Here is a 25875-nt window from a genome sequence, read left to right as displayed (position 1 = left end):
TGGTTAATACGTGTATGACAGTATGAGTAGTCTTGAAAACTATTCAATTAAAAAATATTGTTTGGTTAGATCTTAGATGGTATTAAAAATTTGGTATTGATTTGAAACTATTTGGTATTGATTGAATGATTGTTTAAAAATTTTCTATTTGGTTTAGCCAATAAACTGCCCGATAATTGTTAATCTGATACCAATCCGCCTGTTATCTTATTGAATGGTTATCGAATTACTACATTTATAATGTTAAATCAACCTTATTATAGGCGCCCGATCCTCCTATAAGCAATTAAGCACCCACTACATGGTACGGGTCTTTGCTTTATTCAGAATGTCAGACTCCATTTCTTCGTCTAACACGATCCTTTCTCTCATTTTCTCGCGTTCTCTCTGCCATTGCTCAGGTTCCAAACAAAGTTAAAGCTCTCTTTAATTTAATAATTTTTTGGTTCTTTTTATGATTTTTTTTTTTGCGTTTTTATGTTTGAAATTCTGTTGATTTTACTCCTAACAATTATACGAAATTCAAACCAATGATCTCAATATCACTTCAAAATGCTTTTCTATTGTGATTTTGATTAATAATATGCGTAACATTGCTTCTTTTACGTGTCTGTGTGATGCATTTGCTGTTTTAAAAAAAAAAAAAATCATGTGAAAGTGAATTGTCAAACAAAAAACTGGGTTATCCTGTTCTTTAATTATTGGGCTTACATTATGTGAAGTTATCTGTTGAATTATAATTCCGCTTACAATGCTAGGAAATTCAAACCTAATTACAATCTCCTCAAAATGATTTTTTCTAGTAATCATTTGATATTCTGATGTTGACGAATAATATGCATAAAACTGCCTCATTTACGTTTCTGTGTATTATAATTTTGAGTAATTGGTTGGCTAAATTGGTGATCAGGTGAAATTCAATTGCAAAAGAAGATTTCGGATCATTGTTTGTCTGTTGGCATCGTAAATTGCAGTGCAATGGGTTTTGATTTTGAAGCTTAAACTTCACCTTAGATATTTTTATAGTTGAAGTTAAGGATAAGAATGGATAGTAACAAAGATGAGGCCTTAAGATGTGTTGGTATTGCCAAGGAGGCAATTGTGTCGGGCAATAAGCAGAGAGCGCTTAAATTTATCGGAATTGCACATCGCCTTAATAGTGAACTACACGTTGAAGATCTTTTGGCTGCTTGTGAAACTCTTAATGCCTCAACTCCTGATCCCTCTAGTGAGGCTGACGATGTTTTGAGCGAGAAACATGTCAATGGTCATGTCAAATTAGATGAGGTTTCAGATGGGCAGAGGAACTATACTGAAGAACACGTGCATTTGGTTACACATATTAAGAGCGAGAAGGACTACTATGCAATTCTTGGTTTAGAGAAGGGTTGTTCAGTTGAGGAGATAAGAAAGGCATACCGCAAGCTTTCTTTGAAAGTTCATCCTGATAAAAACAAGGCTCCGGGTTCTGAAGAGGCATTTAAGAAAGTATCCAAGGCATTTAAGTGTTTGAGTGAAGATGATTCAAGGAGGCAGTATGATGAGACGGGTTTGGTTGAAGAATTCGAGTTTGATCAGCAGTATAATCTTAGACGTCGGAGGAGAAGAATGGAGCGTGAGTATTTTGAAGATGATTTTGATGATGAAGAGATTATAAGGGCATTCTTTGGTCAGTCTGAAATGTTTAGGACAGCTTATGCCTACTGGACAAGGACCAACGTCCGTCAGCAGAGAGAGGATTTAGGTTCCTCTGGGCCTAACTTAATTCTCCTCCTTCAATTGTTACCATTTTTGATCATTTTTTTACTTGCTTATCTTCCTTTCTCGGAGCCTGAGTATACTTTGCAGAAAAACTACTCTTATCAGTTTGAGAAGGTGACAGACAAATATGGGGTAGAGTTTTTCATTAAGTCGGCACAATTTGATAAGAATTATCCTCTTGGTAGTCCTGCTCGAGAGAAAATTGAAGACCGTGCTATTAGAGATTACAAAAATACACTTGAACGTTACTGTCGTATAAAACTCCAGAGGCGACAATGGAACAGGAACTACCCAACACCTCACTGTGACAGGCTTCAAAATTTTGGAATAGCTAATTGAGGTCAGCTTAGTTTCTTCTGTCTCCTTCCGTTCTATGTTCTGCTGAAGAAGATTTTCTGCTTTGATCAATGACTTTATAATTGTTTTACATTATATGAACTTCTATGTCAGCTTTAGAAATTAAATATTTCAACATCCAGTCAGTAAATTACACATTAAATGCACCATTCTCGATATTGAGACATGCCTATTCATGCCGACTTGTATAAAAACATGCATCCAGAACAGGAAAACATATCTCACATTGAGGTTACCAAAGACTGGCCAAAGGGGGAGACTAAACTTCCCTAAACTATGATAGTAAAAAGACTCGAGATGGATGAGTGTATTCCTCCCCACTTACTCCCCCAGTCACCCTAGTCCCTGGCCTACTACAACTGTACTTTAATCTGGGATTATACACAGAGACAGACACATACAGAGACACAAACACATATCCAATAAAGAAACCAATTTCTGGATCATCATTGTGTGAGGAAAAATAAGGGGATTATCCATAAAGTTTGTATTTATTTCTTGTTTATTGATTCTGATTTATTTACTTGAGTTTAGGTGGAGTTATTCTATTCTGATTTCTTTTTAAACGCTGTAAGGAGCATGTATGGAAGGAGTAGTCCAACTCGGCCATGGCCTGTGGATATGCTCAAGAATAAAATCTGGACATTTAAGCAATTGAGATAAGCAAGGACACACTAACTTATTTTCTTTTCAGCAATTGCAATCTTTCAACCACTGTTTACTCATTCTCCTAGTGAAGATAAGATGACATAGAAATGTTGTTTGCTTTTACTCTGTCAGTCCCATTTTAACTTTCACTTTAGTTTGTGTGGATATAATTTCTTTTTATGTAATGGAACCATTTATTGCAACTCAACTTTGTTGAATGTTAGATTACAGTTCGCTAAGAATGTTATCTTTTGGAAAAGAAATTATCAGCTGCAACTCAAAATTGTTGAATGTTAGTGCAATAGTTCTGTTGAAGTCGTGGAATGTTTGTGCATTAGTTCTATCGAAGTCCTCCTTTTTGTCCTGCTGTGGGGAAGGCAGAAGACTTCTGAAAGTCACCTTTGTAGTTTTATCTGTTAAGATCTTGAAATAGAGAATCTAACACCAGATTAAGCACTTAATATAAATTAATTTCAGATTACCTGTAATCAGTTCTCATGAGTCTAACTAGGACCAAGATAAGAACAAAATCATGACACATCAATAAATTACCACAAATCTAATAATAATAAGTTTTCTGCCATAGGTGGTTCTATATGTGTGTTATTTACTTACAAAAAACCCCTGAATTTCATACTTTTTTCATTTGTTCCACCGGTTTTCAAATTTATTGCTCTACAAAAGGTTGTTGTTAAATTTTTTCCTATATAAGGGTTGTGATTAGCCCCTATATAACATCACCTTGGTCTTGACGACTCCTTTGCATTTTCAATCTGTAAGGCTTGGTTTGTACATTTATCAAGTTCGTAAACTCTTTTACCATGGCCGATTTTTATCAACCTCCCATGACTGTACTTGATAATCTTTTCCCGAATGATATCACGGCTGCTCCTCAATGCTCCATTTGCTTGGATGACGTTATAGATAACGATGGGAGGTCAATTGCCAAACTTATATGTGGTCACATTTTTCATTTGGGTATGTAACATAAGATTCAATTTTCGCATATGTCTAATAGTTGTATGTTTCATTTTGTATTGGTTAATTAAGCTAGATCTGCTGTCTTTTTGTTTTTTTTAACTTTATTTATGATTAAGAATTCTTTTCAGACTTGTTAATGAAGATGTTAATATGAACTATTCCAGGCATTTCTTCGCCCAATTTTATTCTTTTTTTAATTCTTAAATTTTTTATGAAACTTCTCTCTCTCTCTCTCTCTCTCTCTCCCCCCTTTTCGATTTGGCCCTTTTAGAAGAATTTTTATGAAAAGTTTCTAGAGATGAAAAAAGTATGTTTTAATGAGTAGTTGATTTAAGACGTTTTGTTCTGATCTCAGAAAAATGAAGCGTCTTAATGTTGTTTTTATAACTAAAAAGATGTTTATAAGAAAGTGCTTCAAACAAACGCTTCCAGAAAGGGAAGAAAAAGGGGAACAATAAAAAGTTGAATCCGTACCTATTGTGTGAGAGACTTCGACAAATATTGAAACCATAATACTAGTCATTTTTGGTCAAGTAGGGTTTGCAATACACAATTAAAGCAGTTCACTAGTCTTTTTTTTTTTGGTTAAGCTATCCACTCGGGCTTTCAGCTCCGTGATGAGGGGTTTGGCTTTCACTTGTCTGTTTTTCCTTTATTTATGTATTTTGTTAACATATAAGATTGTTTTCCTCCTTTTCGTACACGAATTTTTTTTATATGATAAATGATAGAGTAAAAATCTTTTGGAGAAATAAAATTGCTCAAGTAGAATCTATAAATACATAAATGTCTGTGAGTGGCCCCGTGTATGTTTATTAATATTTATTCTGGATGCAGATTGTATAGGGTCTGAGTTCAATTCCCGGGAATTAATGCGTTGCCCGAATTGTCGGGAGATTGAAGACGGAAACTGGCTGTTTCCAGACGGTGAGGGACTTGATGAACAGCATGATGATGAGGAAGAGAGTGAGGAGGAAGATGAGCCTGAACCGGTAATTTAAAAGCTCATTTACCATTTCCACCTTCTTTTTGACATATATATAGTTAAATCATATTGGATTCTCCTTCTACTATTTATAATTTTGTAACATCTCTCTCATTTTTATTTACCTTTTTTTCTTTGTGATTTGAGTATAGATATATTGGCAGGCGTGTTTTTACAAGTGATACTGGTTAATTAGGTTTTATTTTCTTTGTGATTTGAGTTGAATCGTCTGTAACTTCAAAGGTAAGATTTACTTAGAAAATATGTAAAAAGGAACCCTAGGATGTCTAGACCGCATTAAAAGAAAGGGTACATCAAAATTAAGAACTTCAAGATTCGAATAACGTGGTTTGCAATCTATGTTTGAGTTCACCAAATCTGGACTTCTCATAATTAAATCTATAACTATTTAAGAATGTAAAAATAGAGATTTAGGAACTTTAACTAGCGTGAAAGTTAAATGAGAGGTTAGAGTCAAAGGCGAGCCAATAAGCTTTTCAGTTAATGAAGAGCTTCCCTTAATGTGAGCAGTGAGCCAGTAACAAGATACAATTTACGTCATATTATCATGCATGAATGTCTGTTTTATACTTGGCTCATAAATACGATAATTTCGTTTTAAAAGTGAGACCTAACTCAAATAATCAGGCTGTGGGTGTATAGTTGACTAGTTATTACATTGCAGGTTTATTTTTCTCCAACGTTGTAATATACTTTATTCCTTCTAGTTGTGGTCAATTAATTTTTATTTTAATTGTCCAGTTCTCTATTTGTTGATATACGATTGTAGTGTACTGTCACTGTTCCTCTCCGAGAGGAGAAAAAGAGAGAGAAGAATGAGATAAATTTGTTGTTTCAACAACTTGAGTAACTTCAAAGTATCATGAAAGATCAAGTTGCTGGGAATTTATACCGCAGGCTCTTAGAATACTCATTGGACTATGGAGTTCGATAACTATTATGATTATTAGACTGATTATTTAAGATTGGTTTTATTTATTTACTTATTTATTTCCGAAATGGCTTATTTCATTTTCTAGAGATTTGATTGTTATTTGTAGTTTGTACATACGTTAATCTCTCACATTTTTACAGTTAAAAAAAAACTTGTGTTACAAACTCATTATTAGCATCTAATACAATTTTCTAAATCAATTTCCTCCTTGCTTTGGAGTAGTTGCCTGCTGAACAGCCAGTGGAGTTACGCTTTGGTCCACCTGTTGAAGTGGAAACTCAAGTTGCTAGGAATGTAAGGTAACCTCAAAATCATTTCTTATACATGCTTATGTGTCTTACGAGCAATAATCTTTTTTCCAAACAGCACATATAATTAAATGATTTAACTCTTCTATGCTTTCCAAATAAGATTCCAGTTAGAGTAATAGTATATACTTGCAAACATCAAACTTACGTTTTAATGTTGTGATCCATATCTGCCATATTACCAGCAATATGCATAACTTATGAAACAAAAGTAAAAGTCTGATTGAAACAAATTAGTGAAAGATCAATCTAACTTATTCTTTATTTTATCCATATTAATTTATATGCGGGTTGCTCTAGTGGTGAGCACCCTCCACTTCCAACCAAGAGATTGTGAGTTCGAGTCACCCCAAGAGCAAGGTAGGGAGTTCTTGGAGGGAGGGAGCCGAGGGTCTATCGGAAACAGCCTCTCTACCCCAGGGTTGGGGTAAGGTCTGCGTACACACTACCCTCCCCAGACCCCACTAGTGGGATTATACTGGGTTGTTGTTGTTGTTGTTGTGTCAGTGTTTTGAGGATTAGAAATGTGTAAATTTAATCAGAATTATTTAACTTTTATAAACCGATAGTGTAAATTAGGTCTCCTTTAATTATATGTCGTAAGAATAAATTAGTAACCTGCAAAACATGGTAGATAACTTTTTAAATTTCTTCCTGTAAATTTACGTACACTGATAGTATAAATCCATCTAACAATTGCTTTGTTGTGGAAATATGTAAAAAAAAAAAAAAAAAAAAGGGATACGATTACGAGCTTCCCTCCAAGGGTATTCGTGTTGATGGGGTGTATAGAACACTGCCCAAGTTCTTCTCAAGGCTGCACAAGAACTTTCAATTGTACTACTCCCTTAACGGCCATACATCTTCAGTGTCAGCAGCCTGTTATGAACGTCATTGTCAATGCTCCTACAACTATTGCTATCCACAGGAATAATACCAACGTTGGAAACTCCACGCCTAATGGAAATGGGTAAGATAGTTTTTTCATTAAACTTTCAACAAAAGTCATGCTTCTTTTTTCTCTTTCTTTACTTGATTTAGTATTGTAGTATATCACTAAATTCTTTTAGAGTAACTTTTCTCATAATATGAATGTAAGTTACTATCCCGTGCATTGAAGAGGATTTAACAAAATTAACCTTTTCTTTCTTTTATTTTTTTGGGTGAAAATAAAAGTTTTATTAAGCACCAGCAACTAAAAACTACTCAAGTCTCCCTACAATCCTCATCTACAAACATAGCCTTTCTCTACACTTTGTTTTTGTCTACCATTACAATGAATAGCTCCTACTCCTAAAGTTTCGTCAACTGTACATAAGTCCTTATCCAAGGGTGGAGCCACCTTATGGGAAGCGGTGTCACGTGACACCACTTCGTCGGAAAGATTTATTAAATGCATATATAGACATAAGCAAAACCAGATAATACATAGAAAAGGATACAAGTGACACCACTTGAAATAAAATAGCTTGTTGCCCAGCTGGTTAAGCATTTCAACCTCTTAGTAGAGGTCGGGAGTTCGAATCCTTTTAGCGGCACACAAGTTTTTATTGTTTTTGAGACATTATTTATTAAATAAGAATTAAAATATATTTTGTATTAGTGAGGCTTGAACCACTGACCTCTAACAAAATTAAGCAACAACAAAAAGAGCAAGAATTCATTTGTTAGTCAAGTTGACAATAAATATACTCAAATCTTTCTTGGAAAAAGACATACTTGGTACTAGTATTTCTAATGAGACTATCATTAATACATTTCAGAAAATAAAAACTCATTGTAGAGATTTATAGTAATGTTTTGATTTTTTTTTTTTTTTTATTTTTTATTTTATAAATATGATGTCATTATAGCTATTCATTTGTTCACTTATTTGTTCACCTATTACAAAATGTGACACCGCTTACGAAAAATTCTGCGTACGCCACTATCCTTATCTATACATGTTCCTCCATCCACTTCCCTTCCCTTCCTCATATTGATCTTTTATTCAATAAATCCTTCACCCGCTGTTTACAATTTTGCCGTATGGCATCAATCACAATTTAAGGTCGAGGTACCCTGTGATTCCAAAAAGCTTCATTCCTCACCTTCCAGATATGATAAACCAGAGCTGCCAGTATGAATAACACAATAGCTCTACAGGTTTTCTCTTTAGTTATCCTTGCCATTCTGCGCCACAACCCCTGAAAATCTTGTTGTTGTATCCCCATTCTCAACCATTGTAGTATTGCCTTCAAGCATAGTTGTGAGAATGGGCATGTAAAATATAGGTGATTAATTGTTTCAGCTTTATCTTCACAAATAGCACACATACTCCCTTGACAGTATTCCAATCCTGATCAGTCGATCCCTCGTCAGTAGTCTTTTATGCGCAGCTAACCAGCAAATGAAGTTGTGTTGAGGAATCTTATATTTGCTCCACACCGATCTCTTCCATGCCCATTCCTCCCTGGTCCCCTGCAACAAGTTGTAGCCACCTTTGATTGAGTATGTCCCTGTCACCTTTAGCCAGCCATCTTGAACATATATAGCCAGCTGCCACCTTTTATCTGATTGCATAGATTTTTCTCCAATACCAACTGCAGTTTTGAGGCGGTGAATAGCCAAATTAACCTTTCCTCTTTGATTAAATATGTATTTTGACAAAACTAGCTAGCCTTTATGAATAATCCAGTAATTATTCATACTACGTAATAAAATACATAAGTGACAGAAGAACTGTACTACTCCAGCCGTTCCAATTTATGTGAACTTGTTTGATTGGGCACGAAGTTTAAGAAAAAATGAACGACTTTTGAAATTTGTAGTCCTAAACAAGTCAAAAATGGGCCCAGAGTATTTGTGTGATTATAAAAGTTTCTCATTAAGGGTACAATTGAAAGTTTAAGCTAAATTATTACCAAATTTAGAAAGGGAGTCATTCTTTTTGGAACGGACCAAAAAGGAAATAGGTTCACATAAACTGGAAGAAAGGTAGTACTACTTATTATAACAAATTGAAGAGTACGTAATTATTTTTGGGTAGAGTAGAGTATTATTTTTGCAGTTTTGTTAATTATTTCGTGTCCCATATGTTACTAGGCCTGCTGCTGCAGCTGTAAATGGAGGGCCGATGCCACTGCCAATCTTTCAGCAACTGCAACAACCAATGGCGCAAAACCATCTTCCTTTGTCTCCACTGTCTATCAGGCGGAGGGCGGGTGATGTTGCTGGAACCAGCCGTGAACAGGTGGCCCCTCCACCAAGAAATGGACCGGTGAATGAGCAGGCTATTATCCAGAACCTAATCTTGAGATTTCTCTGGAAGTTAATTCAACTTATAATGAGGAGCATCCGTTTTTGTGCCAAAGGCTGGAGAGCATGAACCTGGAGCATCTGCGTCCTATAGACGAGACGAGGCTGGCTTCTGATGAAGAAGAAGATGATAAAATCCGCCATCCCAATATGTTTCATTTCTTTTAGGCATCGTCCGGATCGGAGACAAGCTCTTTGGATGGAGTTTATAAAGTACTGTGATATGGTTCTCAAAACATTTTTTGAACAATTTATCTTGGGGTTTGTGTTTTGGCATCCTACGATAGACCCTTGTGGTCCGGCCCTTCCCCGGACCCCGCGCATAGCCGGAGCTTAGTGCACCGGGATGCCCTTTTGTTTGTGTTTTGGCATCATTTTTCATGCCTGGTACTATTCTTAGATCTTGCTATCAAAACAATTGGAAGCTGCTTTTGATTAAACCATTGATGGATTCATATTTCCATAATTAGAAGTTCCAATTAATATTGCTTTATTTCTGTGCTAGTTTTTCCATGCTAGTTTTTTTTAAAACTAATAGCCTGTTTGGCTGTACTTCTTTTTGGCCAAAGATATTTTTGTTTTGTTGCCAAACGTACTTTTTTCCAAAGTTAAGGTGCTTGACCAAGCTTTTTGAAAGAAAAAAGTACTTTTGAATAGAAGTAAAAACAGTTTTTGAGAAGCATAAAAAAAGTAGTTTTCTTTTAGAAACAATTTGTTGAAAATTACTTTAGAGAAAAATATACTTAGAAGCACTTTTTAAAGCTTGGACAAATACTAACTGTTGCTCAAAAGTGCTTTGCAAATTGATTAGTCAAACACAAATCACCAAAAATATTTTTTTTAAAATCACTTTGCAAATGCTATAAATGATTGGAACGTAACTGAAGTTTAACTAGTTCATGTGTTATAAATGAGTAGGAGTATTAATTAGTACTGCTTTAAACTTGTAGGAGTACATAATATCTGACATTTTTTATTAATATAGATTTTTTTTTATTTGATTGATCAGTAGCATTTAAGTATGCTTTTTTTCCTAATGGATTAGTTATACTTTGGTATTACTAGTATTAGAATGAGTTCACTATATTAGATTAACATGACAAAATTGACAAATTTTCCTATAAGATTGTAGAAAACATACTCTTCCTCTTTTTGCTCCTCCTCTCCTTCACCTATATATAACCTCGTAGAAATCATTAGCTTAGTATAGTTGTACTTGAAGCTATTTAACTAGTACTGTTCTAGAAGGTGTATATAAGTTGTTAGTTGATAGTTAAGTGTAATACGTCTGTTAGTATATTATAATAGGGTGTACAAGACATTTTATTTTTACCAGTTAAGAAAATGAGCTGAACTTTCTCTATCTCTTCTCTTCTTCTTCTCTCTTCATCTCTACTCTCGATCCTTATGAGAAGCTCAGACATGGCGGACCTAGGGCTTGATTTTAACATGGTATCAGAGCTCGGCTCTATGCGATTCTGATAGCTGAGCTCTTATATCTCATTAATCTCTTCAAATCTCTAATTTTTTCCAATTTTTTTCTCTCATTTTGTTTTTCCTGAAATTGTTCACTGCTTGTGAAATCTTCAAAATTCATCAAACGTTTGCTAAAATGGCGATCGATACTCCTGATGCGAGTGCTGGATCATCGCATGCAAACACTCAAACACTTGATTGCAATGATCCGCCAGGTATCTCACTTGTGCCAGAATTACTAATTGGAACAAAAAATTATTCGGAATGGAGTAGATATATGATAATGTCACTACTGGTAAAGAATAAACTTGGTTTCATAGATGAAACTTGTACTAGAGAACAGTATGAGGAAGATATTTTTAGGTTAAGGCAATGGGAATGGTGTATGCTATAGTCCAGTCATGGATAAGAAGTTCAGTAGCACCAGAACTTATTAGATGAATTGTATACTCTTCAGATGCGCAAAAGGTGTGGAAATCCATGAAGGATAGATTTGATAAGGTGAATGCCACAAAAATTTATCATATGAACAAGCAAATAAGTTCCTTAACACAAGGAATCTCTAGTGTATCTGTGTACTTTTCTAGGTTGAATGATCTGTGGGATGAATTTGAGTCGATTATCCATTTTCCTGGTTGTGACTGTGAGAAGTCTAGACAATTTGTTGTGTTCTTACACCAGCAGAAACTTATGAAGTTTCTAATGGGACTAAATGAGACTTATGAACCGCAAAGAAGTCATATACCGATGATGGACCCAACACCAACACTTGATGAAGCATACTCTATGATTATTCAAGAGGAAAGTCAGAAAACGAGCAGTGGATCTGCTACACAGAATGGGATTCTAGGTGGTGCACCTGTAGGTATGGAAAGCAGTGCACTTGTAACTGCCAATGCTTCCAACATGAGACCTAGGAGGAACACTATATTGATATGTGACTACTGCAAGATGAAAGGACATACAAGGGACACCTGCTATAAGCTGAATGGATATCCACCGGGTTTTAAGTTCAACAACAGTAATAGGAAAGGAACACAAGAGAATAGTGGACCTATTGCTTATAATGTGAATATAGGGGATGAGTTTCAGAATGCAAGAAATGCATATGCTATGCAAAATATTCCATCTGTGCAGGCCTTCATTCCAGAACAGTATCAGCAGATTCTCAAGCTCTTAAGTAAAGAACCTCAGCCGACAGAAGTTGCTAACATGGCAGGTAAATCACTAATTAAACATAGTTGTTGGATTATTGATTCTGGTGCTTCAAATCATATGGTATCATCCTTGAATCTTTTATCAAGTATCACTCAAATACCTGAGCCTAAATCTTCCTCAGTACATCTGCCTAATGGTAATAGCACAAAAATTACTCACACTGGTTCTTGCAATCTATTTAACTCAGAAACCATTCATGGTGTACTCTATGTACCTGAATTCAGATATAACGTGTTGTCTATCTCCAAATACACTTTTATCCTGATTTTTGTATCTTTCAGGACCTCTCCAATGGCATGGTGAAGGGGATCGGTAGACTCAGAGAAGGGCTCTACATCTTCAATCCTTTAACACCTGCTACTACCTCTTCTTCTTCCAACTGTATGACAGTCTCACATCAACCAAGTTCAAGCTTCATGTAGCATCAAAGACTGGGCCATGCCCCTATGACAGTCTTACAAAATATACCTGAAATAAATAAGTACTTGTCTAAGCCATCTACTTGTAATTGTCCTGTTTGTCCTCTTGCTAGGCAAGTTAGATTGCCATTTCCCATTATTACTTCTAAGTCTGTTTGCTTAATTGAACTAGTCCATATGTGTGATGACCCAAAATGTTATCTTTAAATTTAATAAGTAATTTTATATTCTAAGACCTTAAAAAGCGTCATTTATTATTTCTCGACTTGCGTGCGCAATCTGTATAATTCCGATAAGTTTTTATGTAAAAAATGGATTAAAATATGAAATAGAGTTTTAAAACTCAACTGAGTTTACTTTGGTTAACATTTTGAGAAAACGGACCCGGATTAGTGTTTTAATAATTTTGGTAAGTCCGTATCGTGATTTGGGACTTGGGCGTATGCCCGGAATCGAATTCCGAGGTCCCTAGCCCGAGATATGGAATTTTGATAAAAAATTAAAAGCTTGAAAGCTTAATAATTTTTAAGAAATTACTGATGTTGGATTTATTGATCCCGGGTCCGTATTTTAGTTTCGGAGCCCGGTATAGGCCCACTATAATATTTATGACTTGTGTGCCGAATTTGGTGAGAATCAGAGTTGATTTGATGTGATTCGGACGTCCGGTTGTGAAAATATAAGTTTTAAAGTTTTCTTGAAAACTTCCTTTGATTTGATGTCTGATTCGTAGTTCTAGGTGTTATTTTGGCGATTTGATCGCGCGAGGAAGTTTGTATGATATTTTAGGACTTAGGTGCATGTTTGGTTTGGAGCACCGAGGGCTCGGGTGAGTTTCAGATAGGCTACAAGATGATTTTAAACTTAGAAAATTTGGTTTTTGAGCTTCTGCTGTCATCTGGTGCATTGTGCTTCGCGATCGCGAAGAGAATATTTTAAGCCGTGAGTTTTACTCTTTGCTTTCGCGAAGATAGGCACGCGAACGCGAAAGGCTAGCTCCTAGTGCACTGTAAACTCAAGCTCAAAGTTGCGATATGATAAGTAGGGATTTTAGCCTATTATTTGCTCTCTTTTACTTAGGTTTTGGGCCAAAAATGCGTGAAGGTATTCCCAAAAACTAACTTAATGTGCTTGCTTATACGGTTTGGTCAAAATGAGGCAAAGAAGCCATAATCAACTCATGAAGGAGTCAAACTTGCACGAATCCAAGGCTGAGACAGGAGCGCTGAGAGCGGCAGAAAAGCACGGCCGCATAAGGACCACCGCTGAGGTGGCCACTATTACGCGGTCTGCGAAAGTAGATTCAGAGAAGGTGCTTTCAGTACTAAAATCACCGTTGACCGCGTTGGAAAAGCGCGGCCGCAAAATCTTTGGAGCGACCGCGAGGGGATTTTCGCTGAGAGCATGGTTCGAGGTTCAGAGACTCTACAGTTTGGGCTCAAATGAAGAACGCGGCCCGCGTCCAAATTACGTGGCCACAAATTGATCTTACGCGGACGCGAAGGGAATTCCACTGAGAGTGCATCTTGAGGTTCAGAGACCCTACAAGTCGGGCTTAACTGAAGAACGCGGCCCGCGTCCAAATTACGCGGTCGCGATGGAAGCACACGCGGACGCGGTTGAAATTATGCGCTCCGCGAAACTAAGCCCAATCCAAGCCCAGTATTGAAGAAATGCGGACCGTGCTCATTATTACGCGGCCGCGAAAGCTCAAGCCCAGACGCGGTCAGAATTACGCGTCCGCAAATCCTCCGCAGGGGCATTTTTGTCCGAAAATTTTAGCTGTATATAAATAGACCTTTTTGACATTTTTAGGTTAAGTTTTGTTTAGTAGAGCACGTGAACGACTGGTTTTTCCCTTTTTGGGCAATTTTAGAATAGATTTCCCTTCAAACTTTAGATTTTCATCTTGTACTTTAATATTATGGCTTATATTTCATCTTTATCTTTGATTTCTGCTGTTATTATGAGTAGCTAGACCCCATATCTAGGGTTGTGACCCAACACTAGTGTAGGTATTTAATGGGTCTTGAATTTTAGGGCTTAATTGTTTATGGGTTAGTGATATTTAGCCTAATTCATCCTAAAATTGTAGAATTAGTGGTTGCAAATACTGACTCATGCCTTTATGACTTAGGCTCTTCTTGAGAAAGAGGGACTAAGTCTAGGAAAATTAGGCTAACAAGGAATTGGGGTGAACTCAAGAGATTGATAGCCCCAATTAAAGGGTTAAACCTAGAGATAGTAATACCCGACTTGAGCCAATTTCACTTGTATTGTATGAACATCCATTTGGGTTTGAGAAAGCCAAATCGGGCAAAGTCACTCAAACTACCGAGAGGAATAGAGTGAGCACTTATGTGTGATGGTTATATCACGACCCCAATCATAACAAACTTGTCCTAGATTCTTGATACCCATTAGATACTCACCTAGGCGGAAGTCACTTCCTTAGTGCCTTTTAACACTTGAAAACTTTCACCAAACATATTGTAATTAGCTTACATTCACCATACAATAGTATAAAAAAAAGAATAGAATCAATCGCAACAATGTTTGGAAGTGCAATTAGGAACAACACGCACATCTAGATTAGTTAGATACCCAACTCCAACCCAAATTAACTCCCTGTGAAAATCGATCTCGACCTCGTTGGGTAAAACTGCATCAACCATCCTCGCTACTCTATAGTGGTGTAGGCTTGGCATCGATCATTTTTTGGCGTCGTTGCCGGGGAGTTAGACGGTGTTGGCTTTCTATCTAACTATTTGTGTGTCTTATTTTTCTTTCCTTCTATTTTTCTAACTTTTGTGTATCAATCGCTTTAGGTACCAAATAGCTCATAATGATGCTCTCGAACATGTTCTTCCGGGGGAGGAGGTAGATGACAATGGTGAGGGTGAGATTAATCTAGAACCTCAAGTCCAAAGAAGAGGCCGCCAGGCTAATGACAACATTCCAAACCCTCCCCCACCTCCTCCATGGGCAGCACACCGGGTGCTACCCAATAAAGGTTACGCAAGTGCAATTGTCCAGCCCCGAATTCGGACGGGAAATTTTCAAATTACAAATGTCATGCGGACCCTATTGGAGCAAAGGGGCTTCTTCACTGGAGCTCCTCATCAAAATGCATACAAGCATCTAAAGGGTTTTGAAGACACATGCTGGGGGAGCAAGCAGACGAACGTGTCGGAGGACGCTCTGAGATTGAGACTTTTCCCATTTTCACTTAGAGGGAAAGCTTTGGACTGGATCGAGAGGCTACCCAACCACTCCATACACACGTGGGATGAGTTGGCAGAAAAGTTTATAGCCAAGTTTTTCTCACCGGGTCATATGGCAGCATTGAGGGATAAGATCTTAGCCTTTAAACAAGAACCTAATGAACCCCTACATGAAATCTGGGAGCGATACCGGACAATGGTCAAGGAATGCCCAAACAATGATATGACTGAAGCAATGATTCAGCAGACATTCTATAGGGGCATCAACACGACCAACCAATGTGTGGTAAATCAGCTAGCTGGGGGAAATTTTATGAAACTGCCTTATGCCGATGCTTGTGACATACTTGATGAGATGACTGACACATCCTCAGCTTGGCAGAGTCGAGCAAATGTTCCTCAGGGTGACCCTAATGTCATCCATCTTCACAAGGAACTTCATGACCATGGACAAGCCATAGCCGAGCTGACAACTACTATGAATCAGTTAGCAAAGGCCCAACTTCAGCATGTTCAAGGGACAAAGCAAGTAAATGCCATGGAATGGGTAAATGTCATGGTCAACAAGAGGAGACAGCATGGTCAACAAGTGCAAAACAATCAAGATCAATATGAGAAAAGTGGTAGTGGTTACAATCAAGACGATTCTTATGATGATCAAAGTGAGGAAGTGTTATATGCCAATAACTACCAAGGTCAATGGAGCAAAATGCTCCAAATCAACAATGGAGATCGCAAGGGAACAATCAAAATTGGGGCAACCAAGGCCAAGGGAATTGGAACAATGGCAACAACAACAACTCGAACAAATGGGGGAACAACAATAATAATTGGGGCGGCAATGGAAACCAAGGGGGTTGGAATAATAATAATCAAGGCAACCGGGGGTCGGGCTTTCAAAGGGCCCCGATATATCAACAACCCAACAATTTGCCTCCATATTCGTCTCAAGGGCAAAGTTCTTCAAACAATGAGATGGGGCGGATAGAGAGTATGTTCAAACAAATGATGGAAAGGAATGCTGACTCCGATGCCCAAATAGCCTCCCATACTACCTCTATTCGCAACTTGGAAGTACAAATGGGTCAAATTTCTCAAGCATTGAATACTCGCCCTAAGGGGGCACTACCAAGTGATACGGTAGTAAACCCGAAAGGTGGAAACAATACAGGCCATGCTATGGCGGTGACCACAAGAAGCGATAGAGGTGGAGATGCAAATACCTCTAATCCAAAGAAGATTGTGAGTGATGATGGTGTGTTGCAAGAAGATGATGAGATTCAAGCCAATGATGAGAATGTGAATGATGAAGTGAGGGTCGATATTGATGACAACATAGAGGAGACTCAAAATAATGTGAACCCGTCTAGGGAACACGTGATAGACATACCGAAAATGGTAGTGCCTAAATCCAAGGCCCCTTTGCCAAGGCCTCCTCCACTGTATCCTCAAAGGCTTGAAAAGCAAAATAATGAAAACCAATTCAAGAATTTTATTGAGATGATGAAAAGTTTGTCAATCAATGTGCCCTTGGTGGAAGCTCTCGAACAAATACCGGGATATGCCAAGTTCATGAAGGACTTGGTAACTAAGAAGAGATCTATGAATTGTGAGACCATCAAAATGACTCATCAAGTGAGTGCCATTGTGAACTCGATGGCTCCAAAGCTTGAAGATCCCAGTGCCTTTACAATTCTATGCACCATTGTTAGCGCCGATTTTGCAAAAGCCTTGTGTGATTTGGGAGCAAGGTATTAATTTGATGCCATATTCCGTGTTCAAGACATTAGGTATTGGGAAACCAAGAGCTACTTCCATGAGATTACAAATGGAGGATCGGACAATGAAAAGGCCGCTTGGTATTATTGATGATGTTCTAGTCCGGGTCGACAAGTTTATTTTGCCTGCTGATTTTGTGTTTCTCGACTGCGAAGTCGACTATGAGTTGCCTATAATATTGGGGAGACCTTTCCTAGCAACAGGGAAGGTATTGGTTGATGTGGAAGCATAGGATCTCACCTTACCAGTGGGCGATGAAAAGGTTGTATTCCACGTGTGCAAATCAATGAGGCAACCAAATAGCAATGAAGTTTGCTCTTTTGTGAATCTTATGACGGAGGTGATAGTTGATGACACGAGTGCCATGATCAATGTGGAAGACCCTTTGGAAGCTGTGTTGTTAAACCATGAGGATGATGAAAAGGAAGGCTTGGTTGAATGTGCAAATGCGTTGCAAGGAATGGGATCCTACTCATATGGGCCCCGTAAACTTTCCTTGGACTTGGAAAATCGGAAGACTCCACTAATAAAGCCATCAATTGAGGAGCCACCAACATTGGAGTTGAAGCCTTTGCCTTCACACTTCAAGTATGAATTCTTAGGCCTTTCTTCCACATTACCTGTTATTCTTTCTGCTTGTCTAACTAACGTGCATGTAGACTCCACCCTTGTGGTGCTTCAAAGAAGGAAAAAGGCAACTGGATGGACTTTGGCTGACATTCGGGGTATAAGCCCCACCTTTTGCATGCATAAAATTATACTAGAGGATGATGCCAAACCCTCCGTGGAACATCAAAGAAGGTTGAATGAGGCTATGCAAGAGGTCGTCAAGAAGGAAATTATCAAGGGGCTTGATGCAGGGGTTGTGTACCCTATTTCGGATAGTTCATGGACTTCACCGGTACAATGTGTGCCAAAGAATGGGGGTATGACTGTGGTCACAAATGAGAAAAATGAGTTGATCCCCACTCGTACTGTCACCGGATAGAGGGTATGTATGGACTACAGAAAGCTGAACAAAGTGACCCGCAAAGACCATTTTCCATTGCCCTTTCTTGATCAAATGTTGGACAGACTTGCCGGGCGTGCCTACTATTGCTTTTTGGATGGGTACTCAAGGTACAACCAGATTCTCATTGCACCGGAAGACCAAAAGAAAACCACATTCACATGTCCGTATGGCACATTTGCATTCTCACGGATGCCGTTTGGTTTGTGTAATGCACCGGCTACCTTTCAGCGGTGTATGATAGCAATATTTATGGATATAGTGGAGGACTTCCTCGAAGTGTGCATGGATGATTTTAGTGTTGTGGGGGACTCATTTTAAGAATGCTTGGATAATCTTGACAAAGTTTTGGCCCGATGTAAAGAGACCAACCTAGTGCTTAATTGGAAAAAATGCCACTTTATGGTTGAGGAGGGCATTGTCCTCAGCCATAAGATCTCAAAGAACGGTATTGAAGTGGACAAAGCGAAGATTGAAGTTATTTCAAAACTCCCTCCTCCTACTTCCGTCAAGGGAGTTAGGAGCTTTCTTGGGCACGCGGGGTTCTACCGAAGGTTCATCAAGGATTTCTCAAAAGTGGTGAACCCCTTGTGCAAGCTGCTAGAAAAGGATGCAAAGTTTGTATTCAATGAAGATTGCATGAAAGCTTTTGAGCTTCTCACGTATAAATTGACAACCATTCCCATCATTACCGCACCCAATTGGAGCTTACCATTTGAGCTCATGTGCGATGCTAGTGACATTGCGGTAGGAGCGGTTTTGGGGCAAAAGGGTCAACAAGATATTTCATCCGGTCTTTTATGCAAGCAAAACGATGAATGATGCCCAAGTCAATTATACGGTGACCGAGAAAGAGTTATTAGCCATTGTCTTCTCCATGGAAAAGTTCAGGCCATATCTCATGGGTGCCAAAGTGATTGTGCACATCGATCACGCGGCACTCCGTTACTTGATGACCAACAAGGACTCGAAGGCTAGGTTGATGAGATGGGTTCTTCTGCTTCAAGAGTTTGACCTTGAAATCATTGATAAAAAAGGAAGTGATAATCAAGTGGTAGACCACTTGTCCCGCTTAGATGAGGAGGGGATGCCCCACGATGGCCTCAAAATTAATGATTCGTTCCCGGATGAACAACTCCTCTCCGTGTCTTTGAATGGTATGCCTGGGTTCGTCGATGTGGCTAACTTTCTTTTGACAGGCATTGTCCCGAGTGAGATCTCTTCTAACCAAAGGAAGAAATTCAAATGGGACATCTTGGATTATTATTGGGACGAGCCCTATCTTTTCATGATTTGCAATGATGGTGTGATCCGGAGATGTGTCCCGGAAGAGGAGCAAATGAATATTCTTGATGCTTGCCATTCCTCGCCCTATAATGGTCATCATGGTGGGGCGAGAACTGCTTCAAAGGTTCTTAGCTGTGGATTTTATTGGCCTACCCTGTATAAAGATGCAAGTGAGCTTGTTAAGAGGTGTGATGAATGCCAAAGAGCTGGTGGAATTTCCAAGAAGGATGAAATGTCTCTCACCACTATTCTTGAGATTGATATTTTTGACGTGTGGGGCATAGACTTCATGGGGCCTTTTGTGAGTTTATGTGGTAACACTTACATTCTGGTGGCTGTTGATTATGTTTCCAAGTGGGATGAAGCCGTGGCTTTGCCCAACAATGAGGCACGGAGTGTGGTGGCATTCTTAAAGAAAAATATCTTCTCACGGTTTGGCACTCCTCGGGCAATCATCAGTGATAAGGGTTCTCATTTCTGCAATAAGGCCTTCGACACTTTACTTTCCAAGTATGGTGTCAATCATAAGGTGTCAACCCCTTATCATCCCCAGGCTAGTGGAGAAGTTGAGGTCTCCAACAGGGAGATAAAGAGCATATTATCAAAAACTGTCAATGCAAATAGGACGGATTGGTCAAGGAAACTTGACGATGCTTTGTGGGCTTATAGGACTGCGTACAAGACTCCAATCGATATGTCTCCGTACCAGTTAGTATTTGGGAAAGCGTGCCATTTTCCAGTTGAATTAGAACATAAAGCCATGTGGGCGCTGAAGAGGTTAAACCTTGAGTAGGATGTTGTAGCCAATCTCTGGGTGGAGAAACTCAATGAACTAGATGAGTTCCGGTTTCATGCCTATTACAGCTCATCTTTGTATAAGGACAAGATCAAGTATTTGCACGACAAATATGACCGGAACAAGGAATTCAAGGAGGGTGATTTGGTTCTTCTCTTCAACTCCCGATTACGATTATTTCCGGGAAAGCTCAAGCCAAAATGGAGTGGCCTTTTTGAGGTGGTGCACGTGACTCTGCATGGTGCTCTTGACTTGAAAAACAAAAATGGTGAAATCTTCAGAGTTAATGGGCACCGAATGAAGCATTACCTCGGCAAGTTTGATGACAGCCATGTGGTGGCCTTGATCAATTTCCAATGATGTTGGTAACATGCGTCATGCCGCGACGTTAAATCAAGCGCTTCTTGGGAGGCAACCCATGTGTTTTTCTTTCTTTTTTGATTTTTTTCTTAGATCAGGCTTTATTTTGAACTAACTAGTTGTGAGCTTTGTGTAGGAATTATTTGTGTAGTACAGGACTGTTGCTGGAAAAATTTGCCTAAGTGTGGGAAATTACGCGGACCGCGCTCAAAATTTCATGGTCAGCGAGAGCTTTTCGTGGGGGCGCAAATTGTCATCAGACGCGGACTTGAAAAGTCCAAAATATCAACTCTCTGAAGTTGTATTCGTGTCCGCGTTCGTAATTTCGCGGTTTGCATTGATCTTATGCGGCCGCGCCCGTTAATCCGCTCTCAGCGGACCTGTTTCTGAAAAGGCACTTCTAAAGGTAAAAAGCGCGGACCGCGCTCAGGTAAGTCAGTGGGACATCTAGGGTTGGTATAAATAGTAAGTCCTTAGGACTTTTATACTTTTCGAACCCCACACTCTCATCGAAATAGACCACTGTTCATCTTCCCCTTCTTACACTTTCAATTTTATATCTCATTAATCAAGAAGAAATTTCCTACTACAAATCCACATCTGTATGCTCAAATCTTTACATTAATGTCATCTTTTGATTTTCTTTTCTTCTAGTTTTACTTTTTCTTTTTTAGGGTTTAACACATGTCATGATTTCAAAATGATGCTTGATTGATTCTAAAATTGCATGTGAGTAATGTTTAATGCCTATTGGGGGATAGGGTTGTTCACTATACCTGTTAATTGCCTAAATATTTGGACTAAGTGAAACCCTAGGTCTTAAATAATTCATCAGTGCTATTATGATTTGAATTTCGCGATCCGCGTTCATGCTTTTGTGCGAACTGGGTAGGCTTATTTATTCGCGGACGCGGTGATTTTTCTGTAGTCAGCGGTTGACCTTACGCGGCCGCGTCCATAATTTCTCGGACCACGTTTATGAGCTTCATAGAATTAACAAATTGATTCCGCGGCCACGTTCAATGTTGCGCGGTCCGCGTCTGTTGTTTCGCGGCCGCGCCCATTATTTCGCGGTCAGCGGAAACCAATGATCAGAGAGTTGGTAGTCTGGTCCCAACTCTTTTGTGGCCGCACTCCTTTTTATGTGGACTGCGATGAACCTTCCGCGGTCGTGCTCCTTTTTACACTGTCAGCGGACCCCAGCTTTGAGAAACACTGTGATCATTTCATCTGCTTTCCTTTGTCGATTCATTGAACCAAAATACTAATGAGCTTTCACTGATTGTGTATGCAGATAATGGTGTGATCTCGTGGCGGTCTTGAGAAATCATAAGGGAGGGGAGAATCTTCCCGAGGCCGGGGTAGAGGGAAACAGACTGCACCCTTAGCACTTCAAAGGGTCATTGGCAAGAAGCAAACCCTCTGAAGACCCACTCCCGACTCTTCTGAGACTAGTGAATATGTCCTCTCCCGGCAGATTTCTAAAGGGGAAGCTACAAAGCCCCAACAAGAGGCTCAATCACAGCCCTACCGCCTCGTCAATGAATCTACCTCCTTGTCTGGGTCATCTGATGGCTCAGGAGAAGGTAGTTTGACTTCGACACCACCTGCCCCACCTGCTGCAATTCTGACCTCAATAGCGACTCCAATTAATATTGATGATGAAGAGGATGTCCCGGATAACGAGAGAGGTGGTGATAACTGGGGTTGGAGGTTTGGTGAGATCAAGAAAGCCCGCAGTATGGCAAGATAGATTTGTTAGTGAGAAAGCTTACCAAAAGTTCCGAGAATGGTGGCCACAAAGGTCGCTCACCCTCGAGAAGGATTTCATAGAAAGATATCTTCTACCCCACAATCCCAATGTGAAGAAGCAATTTGATGAAAGAGTGGGGTGGAAATTCTTCACTAGTAAGCTACCGGAGGCCAATGAGTACTTAGTCAAAGAATTCTACGTCAATGTCGCCCACATCAAAAAGGGCACCTATGTGACTAAGGTACGGAATCGGAAGATCAGATTTGATGGCAAGACACTGAACATATATGCCGGGTTCGATGATGTGGACGAATCCATGTACTTGGAGAAGGTGGCATTAGATGAGGTAGCCCATCCATGGCTTGCAGAGGTGATAGCCATCCCTGGGACAACACCGGCTTGTCTTACACCTGGGGTCCAAATTGCTAGAAACACTCCGAGCTTTGAAGCAAAAGGGTGGTGCACCTTCGTTTGCAGCCGGCTAGACCTATCTCAGCATGACAGTGATATCCCAGTCTCCCAGGAAATTGTTGGGGCTTCTATCATCGTGGGGTACCCGATAAATGTTGGAAACATTATGGACAGAAACATCACCAAAGCTATCGGGAAGGAAGAAACATCATACCCGTTCCCCAACTTCCTCAGCATGTATTTATAGGACCAAGATGTAGAAGGGAGGGATTTTGACATCAAGGTGAAGCCAAAAAGGCCCTTCTCTTGGTACAACCTTCAGGGAGCAGACAATCCCAAGTCCAAAGGCAAAGCCACTACCTCCGCTGGCCAGTGGGTCCGAGCCATCCACAGCCGAAGGTTCATTTGCTGCTATGCTACCTCCTTCCTCAGGGTCATCTGTCTCTGCCCTACTATCTGTGCCTTTCTCCTCAGCTTACCCTCATACTGCACTGCGGGTTAATCAGACTTTATCCAGCATCAACAACTGGATACAGGTAGCTACATCAAAGCTATCTGCCTTATCCTATGTAGTTGCAGCACAAGTAGCTCCAGTACAGCTTCAGGTACCTCCATCAGTGGAGGATTCATTGAAGGAGCTTCTGGACAACCAGAAGAAGCTCCTAGACAACCAAAAGAAAATCCTGGAGACATTAGATACTCATGGGAAGGTGATCAAGGAGCTGGGCAAGCAGGTCAAGAAGATGAAGAAGACTTAAGCTTCAAAAGAGTCAGTGGAGCTGCTGAAGAAGGAGGTAGAGAAGTTCACTTCTACCAGAGATATTCCACTTGACCTGCTTATGGAGGAGACTGCCCATGCAGCACAGACAACACAGGCATCAGAGTAGGAGGCTGACAGAGAGCCGGTGAGAGGATTTGTGGTGCCCTAGTCAGAGGACCTGGAGATACAGTTGGAGGGCCCGGAGGGAGTTGATGATCCTATGCAGTTCGAGGTCCCCACTAGTAAGCCTGACCCCATGTAGACAGAGACCACATATGGAGTTTTCTTTACTCTCTATCCCTTCCCTAATCTTATTTATACTTTTAGCATTGAGGACAATGCTATCTTTTATTTGGGAGGTGGTCTTATTTTGATTTGATGACTGGCATGTAATAATTATGATACTATTTTCCTTTATTTTTACTTATCGTTATTTCACTTTCGTTATTTTTCACTTTTGGTATGTATATAACTTTACCATTCCATGTATATATTCATCTCTATTTTGTATATATTCGGTTCACTCCATTATTGTACATATTCATTTTACTTTCCGTAGTTTACTTTATAACTTCTTTTGTATTTTTCCTTAATAGCTTAGCTTCTTATTTCCTTTAGTAGATTCTTTTTGAGTTTTTAGCTTCTTTTCACATTTTTGCGTGATCAATATGACTTTGATTTTCTTAATGCCACGGTTCTTTCCAAAGGTGGATATTATGTGAACCGGGTGGCTCTTCCCAACGATGGATGGCGTGACAACCTTCTTAAGGCATTGAGTCTGTTTTTCTTTTTTGCTCTGATATGTAGTAGTAATGAATAAAAGTATCTCAAGCAGGCTTCACTTGGTACTAACACATTTACCTTCGACCTCATGGTTAGAAACAAGTTGATTGACAAAGAATAGCTCTAGTTGTGACCTTTAGACTCTTGAGTTGTCTAAAACTATCATCAAGTGGTTTCTTTGAGCCATCTGTGATCTTCAATCTTAGCTAGGGTTGTTGTGGGCCCCCGACTCTGTTCTCTTTAATAATCCATTAGCTTGAGAGAGAGGTGAGGTATTTAATTGCAAGTCTAAGTCCCGTGCCAATAAGTCTAGAACTTGCCCTGAATGTTTGTCTAGGCGAAATTCTAAGTGTAGCTCGACTTGAGAAGTGATTGTAGGCTCTCCTTGGTCCCATTTGAATTGTGAAAGCTTCTATGGCCTACCAATATGATATCCCTAGTCAACCCCTTTGAGCCTAAGCCTTTTTCATTCAATAGCCACATTACAAGCCTTCATCCGTTTTATAATGACCCTCTCTTGGCACCCAATCTTTCCTTAGCATTCATGATGAGCAATTAGCAAAAACACAAGTTTGGGGGAGAGACGAGGAATTTCAAAGTGATGAAAGGTACAAAGAACAAAAAGAATTTATGAAAAGGAAAGTCAAAAAAAGGATGAAGAATTAAAAAGAAATATGTCAAAAAGAAAGGAAAGGTTGAAGGGATTCAAAGAAAACAATGTTGAAAGTCATGGAATGATGAGTAAAGGAGAAAAATGATTGTCATGAACAAGAAAGAGTGACAATGTGTCTCTCTAGTTCCCCTGAGGAAGAAGAAAATGACTCAAAGAGTCAAGAAAGTATGAACCGAAATGAGAAAATGGAGTGCTTAAGGAAAGATGAAACCATCATAGTTAATTATGTCCTACCTTGATCGAAAAAGCCTTCATTACATCCCGCTAAAGCCCTATATGATTTCAAGTTAAGTGTGCTTATATTAATGATGATTTACATAAGGGGCAAGCTTATGGTACTTAGAGCCGGACTTGTGGCATTCTTTTGAGAATGATGAGCACACTTCTTTACAATCCTTGTTTTGAGTGTCACATTCTATAAAGTGAGATTTGCTCATGGAGAGTAGAGGAGGAGGAGTTGGGATCCACAATAACCTACGTGAGAGAGCGAGCTTCCTTGATGAATTGAGTCAACTCTTGATGCTTTTGTGTCATATTAGAACTATGGAACTCAAAAAGTCATAGCATGATGTTGTTGATAATGCATTTGTGTTGAGGGTAATTGCTAGTCCCAATTGATGCTTGATGAAGACACC

At 39.2% G+C, this 25875-nt stretch overlaps 1 protein-coding gene across 3 annotated transcripts; it reads left to right on the top strand.

Moving 5' to 3' along the window:
* The first annotated feature begins 289 nt into the window (after positions 1 to 289).
* LOC104102707 (chaperone protein dnaJ 49-like) lies at positions 290 to 9785 on the top strand. Of its 3 annotated transcripts, XM_070186082.1 has the most exons (6): positions 290 to 401; positions 911 to 2101; positions 4585 to 4739; positions 5910 to 5986; positions 6735 to 6965; positions 9080 to 9785. In XM_070186082.1, the coding sequence occupies exon 2, from the start codon at positions 1045 to 1047 to the stop codon at positions 2098 to 2100; it is 1056 nt and encodes a 351-aa protein (XP_070042183.1). In that variant the 5' UTR covers positions 290 to 401; positions 911 to 1044; the 3' UTR covers position 2101; positions 4585 to 4739; positions 5910 to 5986; positions 6735 to 6965; positions 9080 to 9785. The 3 variants fall into 3 exon arrangements, with proteins under 3 accessions (XP_070042183.1, XP_070042184.1, XP_070042182.1); XM_070186083.1 differs by lacking the exon at positions 6735 to 6965; XM_070186081.1 differs by having other exon boundaries at positions 5910 to 6965.
* The last annotated feature ends 16090 nt before the right edge of the window (positions 9786 to 25875 follow it).

Source organism: Nicotiana tomentosiformis, chromosome 9, assembly GCF_000390325.3.
Source record: "Nicotiana tomentosiformis chromosome 9, ASM39032v3, whole genome shotgun sequence".
Classification (NCBI taxonomy): domain Eukaryota; kingdom Viridiplantae; phylum Streptophyta; class Magnoliopsida; order Solanales; family Solanaceae; genus Nicotiana; species Nicotiana tomentosiformis.
Note: the sequence above shows the minus strand (reverse complement) of the source record. Positions and strands in the feature narration are given on the sequence as shown.

Coding starts and splice junctions, on each gene's coding strand:
- LOC104102707 (XM_070186083.1), top strand. CDS start 1,045: ATGGATAGTAACAAAGATGAGGCCTTAAGATGTGTTGGTATTGCCAAG.